This window comes from Pinus tabuliformis, chromosome 7, assembly GCF_031772625.1.
Source record: "Pinus tabuliformis cultivar Carrire ecotype Pingquan chromosome 7, CPIR1, whole genome shotgun sequence".
NCBI lineage: Eukaryota > Viridiplantae > Streptophyta > Pinopsida > Pinales > Pinaceae > Pinus > Pinus tabuliformis.
Window position 1 is genome coordinate 1,725,090,523 of NC_142293.1, and position 21,563 is coordinate 1,725,112,085.

Consider the following 21,563-nt stretch of genomic DNA (forward strand, 5'->3'; position numbering starts at 1 on the left):
GATTGCATGGTAGTTATCTCTGATGAACTGAAATGAATCAAAACAAAAAGGCAAAGATCCTTCACTTACTTCCCAATTTTCTGCACTTTCCTTGTCAATGTCATAGCAGATATGCATCATTTGATCATTGTACTCGAGCTGCTGTAAGTGAACTTTTTCCTCCCACGAACTAGCTGCTTGTTTGATTGCAAGATTAGCTTCTTTTTGGAGAACATAATCATCATCATACTGATCAAACTGAGGCAATTCATCATCAAACATACACATCATATCAACAGCTCTCTCTTCTTCACAATGATCTATAAAACAATCACTATGACAACTGGGATCAGAAACAAAATGTTTTGGATCAGCAACTTGTTCTTCTTCAATCAGCGAGCCATGGGCTTGAACATTATTCTCATTCCTTGCGTTGATCTTGTCCATCATCTTTTCCACTGCACTTACCAAAATGTCAAGCTTTACCTCTAGAGATGTTGATTCGGTCGGATCTATGTTTTTCATCTCTTCTTCCTTCATCCTTGCCCTTCGGATCAGCAGATGAGCCTCTACATTTACTGCACTGTTTTGCATCTCGTGAAGTGTTGCAATATCCCTTTCTCTCAGCTGAAACTCCATTTCCGGATCAAAGGCACCCGGATAGTGCAAGAGAGCAGATCTAGGAGAAGGCCTTATCTCAACTGGCATTGAATAATAAACTTGGTTAAATCTGGCTGAAAACTGTTGTACTGTCTCCCCTGGCAATCTTTTCCGCTGGTTATACTCTTCTACAATCAAGAAAAGGTTCTGCCCGATCATCCACCTATCGAGAAAAACTTTGACAAACTGCTGGAAATCTGAAATGCTTGCATCAGGCAAGGCTTTGAACCAACTCTTCACTTTGGCTTGCAAAGAAAGAACAAAAAGCCTTATACTAACATCTTCGCTATCAACTTCAAAAAGGTCTAGAAAAGACTCAAAATTCTGCACATGTTGCTCAGCGTTGACATTCTTACTTTCACCATCAAACCTCGGCAAGTATAGATCATAGTTTTTGGGGAAAGCATGGAGAATAGAAGGTAAAACAAGAGGTTTATACCGATCTGGAATTTTACAAGGTGTAGGGGTATGTACAGCAGGTATATTATCGGTCTTGTTCTTTTGAGGTTCATCAATCTGAAGATGGTCATCACAAGATTTAGAAGAAAGGTCTTGATCAAGCTCAAAGGTATGCAAATCTTTGGTATGCACAATCTTCAAAGGGAAAGAATCAACTGCAGGCCGAGGATCTCTTCTCAAATACAGTATACTTTGCAAAGCCTTCTTGACATTCTTGGGAAAAGAGAAGAAATAATTTATGACAAAGAACAAAATGTCTTGGATGAAATTCCAACTTGAATACCTGATCTGTCCATGTTGTCCTTTCATGTTTTTGCTGGTCGGGATCATCCTCCAGTGGAGTCTTTGGATCTGATCTCGAAAATGATTTAGAGTCGTCAGGTGAATGATTTCAGCCTTGCCAATGTTTGATCGTTGTTCACCATCAACAATCAGATCTAAACTTGATACATGTACTGGGGCAATTAACAAGTTAGATGTCACGTTTACAAGCTAGACCGGAGATTGACTGAAGCAGCGTTTATCTACTTCCGCTAATGCAAAGCAAAAGCGTTTCGAAGGCTACCTGGCATAACTTCAGGCTCCGTCTGTAGCTTATAAAACAAATGACATCAACAAGTAAACCATTTGTTCTTCCCCAGTATGGTCGCCAATATGTTAGCGCTTGAATTTGGCTTCAGGCTGAAAAAGACAAAATCCAAGGCAACATCAAACCACTTAGCCTCGTAGCTAGCCCTACGGGGCAGGAGAGGGCTCTCTCCGGGTCTATCTCGGCAAAAGGTCTTCAAAGGGCGGAGATGACCAATAAAGAACACTGATTTTAGGCTAGTAAACTGATTGAGAAGGTTTGATTTCAGATTTTTAGGGTTTTGGTGGAAAACAGGGGAAAGCAATTTTGGGTGCGGGGATGGGACACAGCTTCTGCAGAGGTCTTTTTGGGGCAAGGTAGGAGATTGTCTTGATGCCTTTGATTTAAGTGAATGGATAGGAATGACCGGTGAGGAGCTAAAGAGAGCAAGAAACCGTCGAGAGTTCTCTTTAGACAGAGGAAAACATAGATATTAAGCAAACTTAAAGGCAGAGCATATAAATTATGAATTCTACCTTAACACTTCATTTACTTAATGTGCAGAAAAGAAAAGTGGGAAAATGATACACATAACACACTTACAAGTACATGAGAGAAGCACACCATCAACACAATAACCACAGGAATCCCAAAAAGTGTTGCAAAACCCTGGTCTTTCCTTTGCCAAAATTGCAGAGCTACAAAGTGTAATACAATAGAAGCTTATCCCTCAAGAGTCCAACCATGAAAATGACTAAGAAAATACATAATATAGGCAAGCTAACACCTTTCCTTGCCTCTAGGGGTCGAGCTCATCATTCTAGGAGCTGTTTCAACCAATTCTAAACAAAGCACTACAATCTAGGCAGTCAAAACAACTTGCCTCTATAAGCTAGGAAACCAATTCATTCATTAAATGTTTGCTATTTCATGAATGAATCTTCTAGAATAGGTAAATAAGTGTCATGTCAACATGAAAATACATTAATTACATCAAAGAGGGTGAAAAATCCCATCACAAGTCAAAACTGGTCAAAGCTGGGCGAATTCCTGAGCTGTAGATGAAAAATTGAGAAAATGTGCTAATGCGTAGCGCCCCAATCCTGAACGCGTAGCGTGCCTTTGAGCCAACTTTTGAGGCACTTCCCGGCATCCAAATGAGGCAAAAGTAGGCTTGTTGGAAAGGTCTGGATGTCTACTTTCCAACCCAAGTGGAATTTCTCAATTTGGTGGTCATTTTCCCCTCCAAAATTGCAATCTCCCAAGACTGCTTCCTGTGTGTCCAAAAAGTGGCAGAAAGTCATTTTTTGCATGTTTTTTGACCTTCTGAGGGCTCAAAACCTGATGAAATGTCTTGTCCATTGCTGAGCAAGTGTAATTTGTCATGACAAATCCAAAAATGCTGAGTTTTTGAGAAATGGACTTGCCCATCTTCAGGGTAGCGTGCGGCGCGCTACGCGTTCAGAGCAAAAACCTGTGTGGCACAAAAAAAATCAAAATTGACCAAAATTCTCAAAATTTCCTGAAATTTGAGCTGGAAGTGCATCATTGAGCACCATGATCCTTCAAGGTAGCCTCAGCCAAAATATGAAGGGGATCGGGCCTTTTCCTCTGTTTTAGTGCCTTGGCCAACCTCCTTGGATCTAGCGATTGTATTTTTGACATTTCTCTAAAACCATGACACCTGTGTAAAAAGTGAAGGAGGTTTTTCTTCTTTGGCATGTTGTGGACAAAAACCTCTCTCAGTTTTCCAAAATTCATCTTTGATTGCTCTGAAACATATTTTGAGTGAAACTTATCCCGATGTGTGAAACAAGGAATTTTGTCGAAATGAAGCGAACTGAAGGGGATAAGAGGCTTCTAAATTCTTGGGGAAATTTTTGGAAGTAGGGAGGGATGTTAGGAAGCAGGGGAAAGTGGAATCTCAGAGATCGAGCGAGGGGAAGGGGTCCAAAAGGGCAAAACACAGGCCTAACCTAGAAAATTGCCAAGTTGTGGCAAGAAACTAGGGTTTGTGCGAAAATGAGGAATTTGGCGAATCTCAGTGATGGGAAGCATTTGATAAGGTACATGAAGGATAGGGGAAGGTGTATGAACATCAGGAAACAAGTTTTGCCGATGATTTGACCGTCCAAGAGAAATTGCCTCCAAAACCCTAGGAGAGGGAAATGACCTTACCTAGGCACAACTGAAGCATGAACAAGGTGTAAAATGACCTAATGGAACTTGACATGATGATGACAACCCTATGAATGATGATAGACTCAGCAGAATGATGACATGGACCGACATTTGGACAACTTTAGAAGGAGTGAAAGCAAACCCTAGACCTAATGCCTAGTGACCAAATTTTGCTTGAAGACTCACTGAAATGACAAAATTTGACCTTGACACTCTGAGACCACTTTGTAAGAGCATATTTGATCACTGGAGGAAGGCTGGAAAGACTGACACTAACACCAGGAAGAGGCATCACAGAGGCTAAGGGAGGCAAAGGGAGGCTCACATAGAGCCACGCAAAAGCAAAGAGGGGGCTGACACAGTTCGCTGAGGAGGTCGAGTTGTTGGTGTCGGGATTGCACAGAGCCTAGGAGCTCTCACCTTCAGGTTGCTAGGGTTTAGGAGGCTGTGGGAAAGTTGCAAAGTGGAGCTGGTGGGGTACTGTAGTCAGAACAGTACCTAACAAGGCAAGGCCAAGGAGGAGGGAGTTGCTACCGAGGGTTTCTAGCCGAGAAATCCGGATCAGTGGTGCAGTTGCACAAACGATCAGAGTAGGGGGCATCTCGACATCGGCAGAAGGGTTTCCAGGAGGGAAATCAAGGCTCAGAGGGAGTCACATCGAGAACTTCCAGGAGGGAAGTAGAAGAGCAGCATGGCACTACACGGAGTAAGAGACCAGGACAGACTGGACGGAGCCTCAAACTTCGCAGTCTGGAAGGCCAGAATCTTATCCGTACTTGACAAAAATCATGTCAAGCACTTCGCCTTAAGGACGATAGCGATCCCAGTTGACCCAATTGATAACGACAAGTACGAGGAGGCAATGGCGAGGGCCAAGAGCATCATCCTTGACAGGGTCAAGGACCATGTAGTACCACACATTGCCAAGAAGGAAACGGCAAATGAGATGTGGGAGGCCCTAAAGAAATTGTACCAACATACTTCTGTGCAGAGAAGGATGTTACTAGAAAATCAAATGAGGTCATATCAGATGAAGAAGGGAGAACCGATCAACACCTTCCTCGGAGGACTGAATGAGATCCGAGATCAGTTGACTTCCATAGGAACCACGCCGGATCAGGAATTGATGGTGAGGACAACCCTGAATGCAGTCTCAGAAGACTAGGAGGTATTTGTCCATAGTATACTGGGCAGAGGGACCCTTCCACCTTGGAAGGAGATGTGGGCGGCTCTTCGCCAAGAAGAGATCAGACAGCAGACCAAGGCGGGAAGCAGCAGTAAGGGAATCAGAGTCAAAAAGGAGGAGGAGGAAGATGTTGCCCTAGCATCTGAGGGAAAGCAAGAAAAATAGAAGAAGAAGGATCTCTCCAAGATCAAGTGCTTCCACTGTGGGGAGCTGGGTCATTATGCGACCCAGTGTCCAAAGAAGAAGAGTAAGGGAGAGTCTTCCAAGACTAAGGCAGCGCCAGTAAGGGCAGAGAAGGAAGTGGAGACAGACGATGACTGTGCCATGAGTGCACACGCACCACTTGAGCGGAAGTGGGGAGACATCGAGTTGTAGTCAGATGGACTACAGGCAATGAGGGGCAGGATCCTCGAGGTACCCAGCCTCTTGGATTAGACCTTGCTATGGGAGCCCCGATGAGGAGTAGCAGGACTGGCGGATGTGGGTAGAGACAGATGCGGATGAAGCGGCAGAGAGAGCTACAGTGCAGAATTCCCAGGACAGCGCGAGGCTAGCAGGCTGCAACAGTGCGAGAGGCACGGGAGTGTTGCACCAATGCAAGATGGTACAAAGAGGTGTGTAACAGTGCGAGATGCAGAGAGTTGTTGCAGCAGCATAGAGGTCAGAGAGGGAGCACTTGTCAGCGACAGAGGGAGCTTCAGCATCAGGAGGGTCTCTAGCCCAATAGAGAGGTCAGAGTTGGGAGATCAGTTACTTACTTCTCAGTAACTGAGTTGCAATGCAGCAGTGGGCAGCACGATGTAGCATGATGAGAGGAGATGCAGTGCAGATGCAGCAGTGGCAATGGCAAAGCCATGGGCAGTAGCACAGATGCAGAGGGAGTTGCAGTACGGATGCAGCAGTGGAAGTGGCAGAGCCATGGGTAGCAGTACAACATGCAGCAGTGCAAAGGATGATGGGCAACAGGCTTAGCATCAGCACAGGGACCGATGTCAGATGATTAGGGTGATACTCAGTGAGGAGTATTACTAAAGCACACTCCTCGCTAAGAGGGAGTGTTGATTTGGGGTAGCATCGGATGTGCTCTAGCCACGAAATTTGGTGGAGAGGTTGGGGCACATAAGATCTCCAATACCAAAAAGGGTTTGGGCAGATTCTAAACAGTTTGAGAAATATAAAAATAATTAATATTTTTAATGGAGTCCCTAAGTCTAAACTTAGAGAAATTAAAATATTAATGTGGATTAATATAAATCTGTGTTAGAATGGTCCAAAGGACATGGATCAAGCCAGATCTAATCTTAGCCGTTGATTAGGGACTTAATCTCGGTCGTTGATATGTCAACGAAAAAAGTATAAGAGGAGTCTTGAGGGTCACTTGGAGAGTACACTGGATGATCAGTCATTCTATTCTCTAAAGCGGGGTTTGCTAAGAGAAATAGAATCAGTGATCGGAGTTGCAGCTGAGGGGCAGTGAGTACAGAGAGACAGAGAGGCAGAGATAGTGCAGGGAGATCATCTCTGATACCAGCGGAGAGAGATCAGTGCAGGAGCTAGAGAGAGTGACGCAGTAGCAGCCAGGGGCCACGCAGAAGCAGCCAAGAGCTGCGCAGTGCTTCAGAGAGGCCAGCATAGCTGACACAAAGGGCTAGAAGGCTGACGCGAGCCTATTCAAGGTGACGCAGGGCCAGCACTAGGCGGAGAGAGGCTGACGCAATCCAGAGAGGCAGACGTTGGGGTTTCTGGGGCAGATTAGAGCTAAGGAATTGCCGGAGGGTTTATCCGAGGTTTCAGCCGAGACATCTGTGTCAAACTGAGAAGTACTATTGCCAAGGGCATTCTCTATTGGGTAAGTCGGATTTGGCACCCAAATTGTATTCTGAAACTGCTTAATAAGAAAACCCTCAGATAGCTGCACCGATTTTCCCGCATTGGGTTTTTCCAGGGACATTGGTCCAAAAATAACGATGTCTTTTGTGTGATTTTTTATGTTTCCTTCAATTGATGATCTGTAATATGTTGAGCATGCACTAGTGTTTATTTTCAGTATTTATATGGTAAATAACTTGTTAAGTAACAGAACAAGTAGGTAGGAATAAATCAGTGAAGTGCATGGAGGGTTTCTAACTAGTAGACTTAGAAACTTAAACAGTTTCTTTCTTGCAGAGTGTGTATGTTTAATTGTTTATCATATTAGGATCGGCCAATGTGGTTTACATTGTGTGTTTATCTGCAAGTGTATTTCATGTTATTTTTGTTCCTGTACTCCTTTGGGCCATGTTCTTTAATTTTGGATGTACGTAGAGCTGATTGCACAATTGCTGCATAATCGGCGGTTGTTGCTGCAAAATCAACAAAACTGCTGCAAAATAATAAATTGCAAATAGTGTTGTGAAATCAGAACTTGATAGGAATCTTGTTTACCATTAGGCATGGTCCTTAAGATTAAGTGTTGATTTGAATTCCAACACTTAGGGAACTTGTGGCTGAACCAATTTTGTAGTTAAACTTGTCTCATGATTGCCATCACCTGTAGATTTCCTACATGAGCATATAAAATTAGTAGGAACTTTGATACTTGTGCATACAGCACAAAGTTCTCACAAGTCTAACAAACCCTGGGTTGATAATTAAATGATTATATGAATGCCCATCATTGTTCCAAATAAGAATACAAGTATTCACACCGTCAATGTTAGTGCTTAGTTCCAGATTATTAATATTAGTACCATGGTCCATATGACCATGCCTTGGGACCAACCAATGACCATGCCTTGGGACCAACCAATGACCATGCATGGTTTTTAATAAATTTGGTGACTTAGGGTTTTGCCCCATATGTGGAACCATTATTTCAGGAAGTTATAACTTTTCATCCGTGGGGTATTTTTCACAGTATAATATACCTTTGGAAATGGCATGACGAGTACTATCAAATGGTGATGGTTTAGCATGCAATTTCATATTCGACTGCCTCAACAAGCGTGGGGAAGTGTGGGGCTTCTTGGCTGGTACTTCCTATTATTGCAATCTAACGTATATTAAAAGCATTCATGTCAAAGCTTCTTCAAGGCATTGTCAAGACTTGCCTTCTCTTCTTCACTGCTTCCAAATAGGATGCACTCTTCATGCTACTCACCAACAACTGACTTTGACATCAATGACAACATTATTCAACACTAAGATACCCCTTTCCTTAGCCTATTTTTATGGCACCTCAAGTGCGCCTTTTTCATTAATGATCTTTTTCTTTGCATAGATTGGTTTTAATTTTATATTAATTCTGTAAAACCCTGGTTTAATTAAAATTCTCTTTTTATTTAATTGCATTGATATTGGGGATAGTTTTCACCTAAAACATCTTGTGTTGGTTTAGTAATGCTCTTTAATGAATGTTTGATGGTGTAGAATCAATTTTATATGCATTGAAGAAGCAAAATCCATGTTTTCCATGCATTTTTCTGCAATTAATTAGGGCTGACGTCATTATTTAAATTGCATTTGTTAGCTTATTGAACCATTTTAAGTTGTTGAATTTATTTCCTAAGTTGCTAATTCTCTAATCTTTCATTTCATGTACTTTTCATGCATTTTGAATGGTAAGATTAGTTGTTGTTATAAACTTATAAGGTATTGTTTGCTGCCCAAAACTGCAGATTTTAACCCTAGTTCTAGCATCTTTGTGTCTAGTGAACTTAGGGTGTGTTCCAAGAACCTATTTCAAACTCCCTTAGCCTAGATAGCCATAGGATTGACCCATAGGCCCTGTGAAACCTTTTGCTTGCTTTACGCTCAATCTCCATCTTGCCCTGGTCATTATAGGCTTGCGTGGGAAGGTATAGTTTGTAGGAGCCTTGGGGGATATTTAGCCTCCCCAAATCCTACCAAGAAGCCTCCCCTATGGTCGCTAATCATTACCGCTAAAATAGAAGAGGGGTAGTAACTAGTTTTTGAGGTGACAGTGGTGACACTGTTTGTCATCCTGTGCAAGTTTCTTGCTTGGTGAAGGATTTGCACCAAGCTGCGAGATTTTGCACTAGCAGGCCCAAGAGAGGCAAGCATCTCTAAATGGAAGTCAAACCTGGCTGGGAAGGAAAACACAACATACTTCTTATAAATTGAAACAGCCCTTTGAGGAGGCAAATAGCCCTATTTGAAGCAAGCATGTCAAAAATATCAAACCTAGGTGGGGAGGATAACAACATTGAGTTTTAACGGCCTGTGCTAGAAGCCTAGACCAGATTGACAACCATTATACTTTACACTTTACATCTCATTGGCCTAATTTAGTCATTTGTGAGAGATAATATAATTTCTTTCTCTCATGGTAAATTAGAGCTAAAATATTTGATATGAAAGAGAGATCCAATTACAATCACTGATGTCCCAGTAAATTATGGATAAACGTATTTTATAGATAGAAGATTCAATTATGGGCACCGATATCTCACTCATAATCATCAACAAAAAACGTACATAGAGGCCAATATTTCTTGGAGAGCCAAAATTCTTATGGCTCAGTTAAGGACTAATTCTCATCAACTCTGTTGTGAAACAGGGAGCTGGAAAAGGTCAAAAGAAGTGTGGGAAGAAAAAGTATGTATTTTTTGCTCTTCTAGAAAAGTGGAAACAGAAAAGAATTTCATTTTAGATGGTGAGGCCTTCAAAAACAACAGGGAAAGTTATGCAGATATTTTGGCACCTAGCTCTTGGAATAATTTATTGTTGGGATAATTATTCAGCCAGAAGTTTGTCGAAAAGTTGGGAGCGTTGATTGTGAGCCTTCACAGGAAAAGGGCTGAATACAGGAATCTGATGGCAGAGTAATCTGTCCCATAGGTTATATTTACCCTCGTGGATGTTAAAAATTTATTTCTTTCTTTCTCGGTAATCTGGTTTGTGTACTTTTACGATATATGTGTACTTTTACGATAAAGATGCAATTACAATCACCTATGTCTCGGTGATTTCTATTTAATGCACGTTTGACCGATAAAGATCCAATTACAGTCACGGATGCCTCGGTAAATCTCAGTAAATATGTTTTTTACTCATAAAGATACAATTACAGTCACCAAATTCTCCGTAAATTCCAATAAATACGTGTTTTACTCATAAAAATCCAATTACTAGGTAAATTCCTGATAATTTGTATTTTACTGATGAATTTTTGCTAGTCAGCGTCAAATTTAACAATGTTCAACTAATTGCCTGTAAATTGCACGCGAAACAAATATTTTACTTCAATGCTTGCCTCAAATACTCCTGTTTAGAAGAATTCTTTAAAGGTTCTCCAAATTCTCTGCCTATTTCAAGATAAACATTTAGTTTACGAAGAAACTTTCTCTAACCATATCGAAGACTGGCTTTTCATCCCCTAAATTTAAGATCTCGTTTGGTATAATTACGAATAGCATGAAACTTAGCAAAACACACAATTTATCAATCACAAATGTCTGTGCTCTTGGATTAACCGACGAAAGAACTTCTCCCGCTATTTTTCTATCAATGGTAAATCAATTTCCAGAATACATCACTTTCTTTACAATAGAAAACCGTAGCTCACCCGTTCATTCGATGCTGCCGCCGATTCTAACTTGGAAGCATCTTTATTTTCCAGAGCATATATTTTGGCATTACGCAGTCGTGCATTAAAGGCTCGTTTCCTGGGAATCGAATTCGCGACGTATTGAACCTTCGGTTGCATATACCTCTGTTCCAGAAGTATATCTTCAGCCTTCACAAATAAATATTTGAAATATAACAGTTATTCGGTCAATAAGGTTACCTGAGTATCCTGTCTGTGCCAGGACAGCGCTTCCTTTAGATCGCAGCGAGGACCGCAGGGAATTGTCTGCATTTTCCAGCGTATCCGAATGATTAGATTCACATTAAAATTTGTTTGGTACCAATTCCAATGAACTAATATGGGCAACGATGACTATGTTAGCTGCACGGAAAGTTTAGCGTGTTCCCTCCAAGTTAAGTAACGTGAAGCAACGCCTCGTGACGTGACGTGACGTGGCAGCGGAATATCATCCATTATATATATTATATCGTATCTAATTGTAACGTGGGATGTACATGCATAAATTCAAAATTATAATTATAATAAAAAAGATTTTAAAATTGTGTATTATTAAAATTATTAAAAAGTAATTTATAGAAAAAAGATTTTAAATTGGTGTATTATTAAAAAGTAATTTATAGAAATTAAGTTTGATTTTAGGTGTGATGTGATCTATATTTTGATAATGTTTTTTTGGATTAATTATATTTTAAGTTGTTGGTCTGGTGAAAAAATTAGTTTATCATTTTGTTTAAATTGTAAATGCATCAATTTCCAAAGATAATTCTCAAGAAAATAAAATATTTTAATTAAAAATCGTAAATAATAAGTTGCAATTAAGTTTTTTAAATAATTTATATATATTGTAGAAAAAAAAAATTATATATATGTATGTATATTTTCAATTAATTTTTAATTTTTTAATTAGGTATATTTTTATAATTGAAATCAATTAAATAATAATTTTTAATTTGTTTATAATTTGACTAAAGAGTAGCCCTAGGGGTTAGTTCAGTTGGTCAAAAATCGTGCCTCGCCATTGGGAGGTCACAGAGTCTATTTTGTCAGAAGCCCTTGGGGTTAGGTCTTGCCAGTAGGCCGAGGGGCAATTAGCCCAGATTTTTCTGTGGACGTAGCCACCATTCACTGACTTGGGTTGTTCGTGAACCACACTAAAAAAAAATTAACCAGATTTTTCGCCGAAGATCACATGAAATATCATTTGTCGGACGCGTTTCGAACCAACCAGTGTTGTTCATGAACAACACTGGTTGGTTCGAACGCGTCGACAAATGATATTTCATGTGATCTTTGCCGAAAAATCTCTTGTAAATGTAATTTTATTATATTATTAAGTCAAATATGAGTAGTTTAACCCGGGTTTGTTTTTTTAATGAGAGAATATCGTTTAATTATAATTAAGACATTATTATATTATTAAGTTAAATATGAATAGTTTAAAGGGTTATTTTATTTATTAATGTGAGAAATAGTTTTTAAGTTTTTTTTTTTTTAGGAAAATAAGTTATTTACAAATATGGGAACATATATTAAAATTTGTTGGAAGTTTATATACATATTTTATATAAAATTGGGTCTTTAGTATGTCTTAAAATTGCTTTTGCTTGGCTAAGAGCTCGTTTTCTTTGGATGTAAGGCCACAGGTTAAGAGCCAGAGGCATTTGGCAAGAGTGAAAGTTTGCCTCCTTAGGAACCACTAGTTTGTAATTCCAAGTGGTGTAGTTTTCCATGAACAACAGTGATGAGTCGGTTTGCATTCATGGATAGCAACCAATGATAGTTGTCCCCACTACTGGTTTGACAACTAATTTATGATAGGCTTTCCCACTTTAAAAGAAATATCATATGCAAAATAAGTATAACAAAACTCTAAAGCAATGAGAATGCACACATTCCATGCAAGCTCGATCAACTATGATTCGTTAGGGGAAAAACTCTAGCAATAAATGGCATTAACCTAGGACATGAAACATTGACAAAAAGGGTCATTGACCTAGGACAAAAACATTCCAAGGCTGAAATAATTCATCACTAAAAGTAATTCGTTTAGTTGGACCTTCAAGTTCTAGAAGCATTTAAAACCTTGCCAACTCCACCCTTTCAAAATCAAAGCATAGAAATCATTTACATGTTCGATGAGTTAGCCATAGACTTCAATCTAGTGCATGGGAATCCCTCACGTTGCATGAGGATAGTAAATGCTCCTCCAAACATGGAAAGTAAAATACCAAAATTGTACCCAAGTAAACCAATTAAACAATCTAAGTTGGGTTTCTTGAGTCAAGCCTAGAACATGTGGTCATGGGCACCATAATCCTCCTCTTATGCTCAAGCAAGGCCATTAGCAACTATGTAAAGGAATTTATGTATGCTTGTAATGGATCGAACCTTGAGCTCTTTATCAAAGAAGATTTTGTTTTATGTTGGGTCACGATGGTTTTGAAGGTTGATGTTGCTACAGTTGATTTATGTAGCCACTACAACTGACTCAATAATTCCCACTTTCCCAACATTCATTTACATGAAAAATCCTAGTGAATATTGACATAAAGAGTCAAAAGTCACAAACCCTATGATCACCCACAATTTTTTAAATTTATCTAACTTTCGGCTAGTTGCATGAAATTCTTAATTGAATGGACATGTAAAAAAAACCTTGCATTACCCCGCTCCCCCACCTAGTGCACCACAATGCATGTAGCTAACCATGCAATGAATATAATGCATACCCAACATTCTCCCACTTATTGCTTTATTTACATATAGGGAGGCTGAGGATTACATGGTCAACAATTCAAGGCAGCAACGGCCATTGCTTTTCTACACCAAGAGAAATTCTTAATACTAGTAGACCTTTTCAATGACTCTACACTATTCTTTAAAGTATCCACCTTCACTAGAAACACCTTCTTGTCTTCAACCATGTCTCTCACAAAGTAACACTAAATATTAAAATGCTTTGTCTTAGAATGATAAGCAAGATTCTTTATTATAAGCATTGCACTCTAACTATCACAATCTAACCTTATAGTATGTTATACAACCCCAATACATGAACACAATATTTGTAAACATACAACTTCCTTACTTGCATGAGCGGTTGCCACATAACTAGTTTCTATAGTCGAGAGTGCAACTACATGTTTTCTTTTGCTCATCCAATTGATTGCTCCTCCAAATAGGTTAAACACATAACCACTTGTAGATATTTTGTGATCCAGATCTCTGACGAAGTCTACATCAAAAAATCCATGTACATCTAACACTTTGATTACTTTAGGTGATCCACAACAATTGATCTAATTCATATATCAATTCTATAGCGTTGTCAGGTTTGCAACAACCGCTACAGGGGTTCCACAACAATGCAACTTTTGATCCATAGCAAATGTTATATATCTAATTAATAGTCCATATCTCATAAATTACAATTTGGGTGCTTAACGTTTTTGGTGTGAGTGTCCATATTAATATAAAGATTTTGTATACAAATATTTGCATTCACCCATATAATTGATTCCAAATTATTAAAAAATTAATCGCTACAGGTCTAATAAAAAACCTACAACTTTTAAAGTACAAACTAGGTATCCAATATTTTGTTGTGAATATGCTCATTAAATACAAGTTTTCTACTTACCAAAAATCACAATTACCCATATTATATATTTTGAATTGTAATATATCAAATTCTACATGAGTTCTACAACATCAACCAGCTAGATGCATAGCATACCTACAAGTCTAATAAATGACTTGTAACTCTCAAATTATAGTTTGTGTGTTTGATATTTTTGGTGAGTGCATTTATTCCAATGTAAATATTTTTTCTACCTTAGATCACACTAACCAAACTAATAGTTATTGAAGAGTAACCAAATCACCACAATATTATATGGTTGTAGCATAAATTTGAGGAAATTTATAACTCAGGGAGGTAATTATCTCTTGTATGCAAATAAACTCAATGTTGTAATTGGCTCGTGGGAAGCTCAATTGGTGATCGTCATGCCATGAAGTGTTATGTAAACCATGATATTCAAGGTTCAAACACTATGTGGGTCAATCCAACCATATTAGGAACAAATTGCACTTTATTTCTTTGCTACAAGCCACCCCCAGTCAAACCATGATACCACCAAGGCAAAGGCACCCTTTCTAAGCCAAAAAAAGGTCTCATAGTCACCTTTTTCACAATATAAGTTTCAATGGGGATTTTTCCTTGTTGACTACAAGGTTCCCACAACCTCAAGTGCTCCTTTGTTGGATTGCAAAGCATTACATTGATACCTTTCTTCGCTACTCGGTCCCTTGATTATTCCCCTCCCATGTGCATGTCATTCTTATCCATCCATTGCATTGAAATGCAACCATTAGCAGATTTTAAATCTTATAAACTTCCCCATGCTAATTTTAGGCCCCAAATAAGCTTAAGTTCTTATAAAATGCAGGATCATGGCTACACAGAGAAAATATAGCTTCTCTCCCTGCGCTCTCTTCTCTTCCTCCCCCCTCCAAGAATTTCTTCTCTTCCCCATTCAAATTCCCTTTATCCTCATGAGTTAAAAGATTACTCAACCACACTAATCTTCCTTTTTTTTAACCATGGGGAATCACTAATGCATTAGAGTAATTTAGTCAAGGCCCATAATCAAATCTTTCAGGTACCACTATAACACCAAGGGTATATCTAATAGCCTGCAAGCCAGATACACAAATAACTTATGACTTAGCAAGAGCCAAAATGTTGTGGGGGTGGGGGTGCCTACTCTTCAAGCCTTATTACAATGAGCCAAACTTGTCCCTCGGAATTGAACCTGGGTGGATGGGAGAACAAACTATGCTCCCAACCATTCGAAGTTACCACCCAAGATTGTCAACCATATTAATCTTAACACATTGGCTTTAAAGAATTTAGGAGACAAGTCTCTGAGAATATAGGAGTAATTTTAAAGAAGGCTCTACTATTCTTTTTAAACTACGGCTTAAGTTCATAGTTATAACTCAAATGAGTATAGATAAAATGAAACAACGAAGTAGGTATGAGATTTAAGTATTTAACTGAATAAGGTTTCTCAATAGAACCTTTTACTTTCTACAATCATGGTATATCATGGTCTCTATAGGAGCTCAATCCTTAGGTAATTGTTTTCAACTTTTTCATTAGATGAAAATACATTTACATTTATTCACATCTTTAGATCACTTTGGTGTGGTGATTAAATATCCATGTTGTAAATAAAGTAATGTTAAACATAATTAAATACAATTAAATTAGGAGATCATTCTAGGGATTTTATAGGAAAATTATGTCATTTGTAGTGCCACACAAATACTTGTAAACCCTGTTTATAGTTGTACAATGCTTATTTCCTAGTTTTGACATATACCCACTCAAAACTCCCATTACATGCGTAATGCCTAACCGAATGTAGACCTTTGTATATATCAAACTACCAATAGACCTAGCATAGGGAACATAAGACATGTCCTCTTCCTATGTATGGGAACATTGACTTATGAATAACTTTAAACCTATAGGAATATGAACCTTGACTAGTTTACATTCCTACATATTAAACCATTGCATTAATGTCTCAACATATTTTGTCTAATTCAACTAGAGTTTCCAACTTGCCCAATCTCTTTTAATTTCCATTTCAAAATTAACATTTGTAGCACCAAGATATTTCATATCAAATTGAGAAGGCAAATTATTTTTAACATCCATGATAGTTCTTTCTTGTTTCTAATCAACAACATATCATCAACATATAGAACCACATAAATTATATCATCACTAACTTGCTTGAAATGCATATTGTGATTAGATTGCTTCTTGAGAAGTTGAGTCTCAATATATAAGTATCAAAACATTTGATACCACATCCTTGGAGATTGCTTTAAACCATACATATACTTTTTCAACTTGCAAACCAACTCTTTCTTTCCTTTCATTGCAAAACCTTCTAATTGTGTCATGTAAATTTCTTGTTCAAGATTCCCATGTAGGAATGTTATATTTACATCCATATACTCTACTTCAATATCAAAAGCAGTGGCAATAAATAGAAGAAATATAATAGAAGTAAATTTAACAACGGGACAAAATTTGTTTTAACCCATAAGGGACTTTTTCAACTTGCAAACCAACTCTTTCTTTCCCTTCAAAACAAAACCTTTTGGTTGTTTCATGTAGATTTCTTCTTCAGTGTTCCTATGTATCAATGTTGTCTTTACACCCATTTTCTCTACTATATTATCAAAAGTACTAGCAACAAACAAAACAAATCTAATAAAAGTTAATTAAGAAACGAGAGATTTATTTTTTCCAAAGTTAATTCCCTCTACCTAGGAATATCCCTTTGCTACCAAGTGAGTTGTACACTTCTCCACTTTACCTTCTACATTCAACTTCTTCTTAAACACTCATTTGCTACAAACAATATTTCTATGAGCCAACAACTCAACAGGATCTCAAGCCTCATTTGTATCTGAAGTAGCCATTTATTTAGCCACGCCCTTCTTCCAAAGTTTTCCATCCTATAAATCCAATGGCTCCCTAATAGTTCTAGGATCGTCTTTAATAATGGATAAAGCAAAATTAGAATGAAAATTAGGTGGAGTATACCTTTATTGTTGCCTTTTTCCCAAATAAATCTCCTTAATACTTGAGTATGATGTTCTTCTTCTTCTTTTTCCTATTCCCATGTTGAGTCAAATTCTTTTTTTTGCTAAAGCAAGAGTTGAACCTTCTATTTCATTAAAACGTAATATACATTACATAAAATACACCAGTTCACTAGGAACTGTAAACTTAGTAAAAAACCCATCTCTAAATGTCACCAGGCCCAAGGCAAAAGCCCCGCCCCCTACTCACAAAACTTCTAACCCTTAATAGGAATACAAAACTGGCCCCAGACGGTCAAACCCTCGAAAGCAGACTAACTAGTCAGAAGAGTCGTACCCGAAGATAAGACAAAGTACCAATCTAGATGGATTTCGGGTCCGAAAGACTCACGAACCCTTATTGCCGCCAAGCACATATTACCACCCACACTTACCCCCATCCGCCGGACAGGCAACTTAAATCTCAACCGTCAGATCACCCCGCCCGATCCAACGGTTGTGGAGGATTTCGCGCTGCGAAGAAGCACGACCCTTACCCAGAAGGTCCCACAAACATGCTCCATATTCCTGACCATAGATCCACCTTTCCTGATCCGACGGCTGAGGATCATATCGCACGGGTCTACATCGCCGAACAATAGCACGCGATGAGGGCGGTATTCCAACTGACCCCTTTGCCACGTGTTGCCTGATGAATGGAATCGCTCCCAAATCGAAAAAACCGCTTCCCGCTTGCAATGTGTGAGATCACCGAAAAACCACCCCAACCGTGGTAAGGCATTCACTAACGGGAAACTGGGGGTTTTGAGGCTGCCGATAGACCCCGGAATCTGGCCATTCACATCATCCCCTCTACACCTGTGCCTGAACCAGTGTAAGATATGGCGTCTGCCAACCAACCGTTCATCCAAAAAACAGTCTCCTGATTTGCTTTCCCTTGGGACCTTTGGGCATGTACTTACCAGTGTTGCGAAGGCCGAAAATTGTCAGTAACCCACAAAAGACTAGACATTGAAAAAAATAGCTACCCATAAGGAAACTAAGTCAACAGGACCTTGCCTCCATGGCCTTGTTCCGAAACACCATACAGTCTTCCTCCGCCTGGTTTTGACAGTTCGCCTTTAGTCTATTCTGAGGCATCTCTTGCCAACTCATCTTAACCTTATTTGTTGTGCAGCTCACCCCTTGATTGGCTAGAATATCTGCCAATTTATTGGCCATTCTGCGCACATGGTTAAAACTAACTGTTCGCAGGCCTTGGAGGTGAAGCTGAATCCGTTGAAAGACCTGGATCAGCCTCCAATTTTTTGAGATTTTTTCCGGCGACATGCCCCAGCTGATCCTCTTGACTGAGTTAATGATTAACTCAGAATCTGCTTCCACAATCACATTTTGGCGGTTATCCTGCTCCAGAAGATCTAAACATTGCTCCATGGCCATTAATTCCGCCATATTATTAGTGGCTCTTCCTAAATGGCAATGGTAGATGGAAAGAATACTTCCATTTTCATCCCTTATCACCCCACCATAACCAGCAGTACCTGGGTTGCCTTTTGAAGCCCCATCAATATTGAATTTCAAAAAACCTTTAGGGGGAGGATGCCAGAAATCCTGCTCATAATCCACTGCTAAAACACTCCTGTCTAGACCTTGATGATTAAGACCCTGCAAACCCAGCTGACTGAGGATCCTCAAATCAGCTTCTGAAGGCTGGTTCTTAGGGGGATTTCTCACAATAGTGCCAATTGTCTCCTTAAGTTGCTTTAAGATCTGGTCATACAAGCAATATGATGACTTCTTGACATTATTGAAGATTCTATTATTCCTTTCTTTCCAGACATTCCAAATAATGAAGCCTGGCGTGAGAGCCCAAGCTGAGTCAAGAAATTCATGATCTGAATAATTTCTTCTCCAATTGTTGAGGGTATTGGTAATACTCCCTCTATCCCTATCAGTCTGTTGGAAAATGGTGGCAAAAGTATCCCACAACCTGGATGTGAAAATGCAAGTATTGAGAAGGTGCTCCATAGTTTCCTCCTGAGTTTCACAGAGCTGGCATCTGGAAGGACCCAGAACACCCCTTTTTCGAATGTTATCCCAGGTCAAAATTTTCTTGTGCTGAACTAGCCACATAAAGAGTTTAATCTTCATCCAACCTTGATGCCTCCATAGTTTCTGCCAAATCCTATCCGGAACCTGGGAATCTAGCTCAAGTAGAATTAGTTTAGCCTCCTTAAGATTAAAGTTACCTTCATTATTGTAGCCCCATCTCAGTTGATCATGCTCCCCAGACACTAAAATCTTCCTTTGCTCTAACATTTTCATGAGTGCCTCTGCTTTAGCTTTCAAGGGGTTGTCATCTCTGAAATCCAAGTTTCTCCAAGTTCTCCATTTCCCTGTACCATTAGTTTGGTCCCAAAAATCCTTTACCTTGGATAACCCTTTGTTGTCTGTTTCTTTCTTGAGGTCCACTGAGTCTTCTGTTAACAGTATAGGTTCTTGTTGCCATTTATCCTCCCAAAATAAAGCTAAATCTCCATCTCTGATCTCCCAGAAACTGTTTTTTTGAACCAAACCCCTGTTCTCCCAAGCCTTGTTCCAAATTTGTGAACCCTTTATATTTCCTGACATCCTTATATGATCATGACTTTGCCAAGATCTGGCATATTTTTCTTTCCAAATAATGGCCCACTGAGCCTTTGGGTCTTTTACCCAGCGCCACCATAATTTTGCCCCTAGAACCTTACTAAGAATCTCTGGATCATCCAATCCAAGACCCCCATAATTTTTAGGTTTGCAGATTTTCTCCCAGGCTACTAAGGCCCATTTCTTTCTTTCCTCCCCCTTGCCCCAAAGAAAGTCTCTTTGGATGGTTTTGATTTGTTGCAAGACCCCTTTTGGCGCTGGGAGAGCTGATAGCATAAAGACTGGGATTGATTGCAGAACAACCTTTGTAAGCACCAACCTACCAGCCAAGTTTAAGGATCTAATAGTCCATTTTCTGATTTTATCTTGCAACTTGTTAATCACCAGCTCCCAAACGCTTTTGAGTAAAGGTTTAGCGGTAAGAGGAACTCCCAAATACTTTGAAGGGAGGATATCCCTTTGAAAGCCCAAAATTCTGGCGATATTCCTCTGAATAGAAATATTGGTATTAAAGAAAAAAATATTAGACTTGGAGAGGTTAACATCCATACTTGTAGCCATGGCAAACTCATTCAGGATCTGTTTATACCCAAGAGCTTCCTTGACTGTGGGTGATCCCTGCAGCATTGTATCATCAACAAATTGTTGATGAGTCAAGGCCTGTCCATTCTCAACAAGTTGGAGACCCTTAATCTTGCTCACTTCCTTAGCATGCTTGATAGATCGGCCAAGTCCTTCCATCATGAGAATGAAAAGAAAGGGTGAGAGCGGGTCTCCCTGCCTGAGACCTCTTGAGGGGATAAAAGTCTCAGAGGGAGAGCCATTAACCAATATTGAAAAGCTGGAAGAGGTCACGAGGGCCATAACCCATCTAACCCAATTATGGTCAAACCCAAAATCAATAAGAACTTTCCTGATATAAGTCCAGTTCAACTTATCATGGCAAGGTCCAATTGCATGATCATTCTAGCTTTTCTATTGCTAGTCAATGTGTGCACCACCTCATGCGCTTGAATGATGTTGTCTAGTATTTGTCTGCCTTCCACATAACCAGATTGTTCTACAGAGACTAGTGTATGAAGAAGAGGCTTGAGTCTATTGGCCACCACCTTGGAAATTATCTTCTAAACCACATTGCACAAGGCTATGGGTCTATACCTGTCTAGAGTTTGAGCATTGTACTGTTTAGGTATCAGGGATATAAAGGAGGTATTGAGAACCTTCAAAATAGTTTTATTCCTTCTTGAATCTTCCACTACATTTAGAATATCATGTTTGACAATATTCCAGCAAGCTTTGAAGAAATCCACATTGATCCATCAGGTCTGGATGCTTTGCCATTCTGCATTTCTTTGAGGACCTCATTAACTGTTGGGTCCCTATAATACTAGTGATTACCCCATTACTATTGTAGTTATACCCCTTATTAATATTGTTGTGCGCCTATTGCCCCCATTTTGTTATTACTGTGCCCCATAGAATCCCTCTATTGTTATTTTTGTGGCTTTATATTATTATTGTTAGGTCGGCTGGATTATATTGTGACTCCTTAGACTCCTATATATAGAAAGGAGGCTTTGTCATTTGAATCATCCAAGAATTTTTCATTTATGTAATGTAAAGGAGGTTTCCCCCTCGAAGAGGTTGAATTCTAAGGCGTTGAT

At 39.3% G+C, this 21,563-nt stretch overlaps 1 protein-coding gene across 2 annotated transcripts in view; it reads right to left on the bottom strand.

The window, feature by feature from the left end:
• The window catches only part of LOC149255216 (Gag-Pol polyprotein/retrotransposon), a 192,291-nt gene extending 181,316 nt beyond the window's left edge, over positions 1-10,975 (bottom strand). For both annotated transcript variants that reach the window (XM_089457184.1, XM_089457185.1), the window contains exons 1-2: positions 10,822-10,975; positions 10,600-10,746 (exon numbers count right to left, since the gene is read on the bottom strand). In XM_089457184.1, the coding sequence (XP_089313310.1) occupies positions 10,600-10,746; positions 10,822-10,893 (219 nt within the window). In that variant the 5' untranslated portion in view covers positions 10,894-10,975. The remainder of the gene's footprint in view (positions 1-10,599; positions 10,747-10,821) is intronic.
• Positions 10,976-21,563: the final 10,588 nt, after the last annotated feature.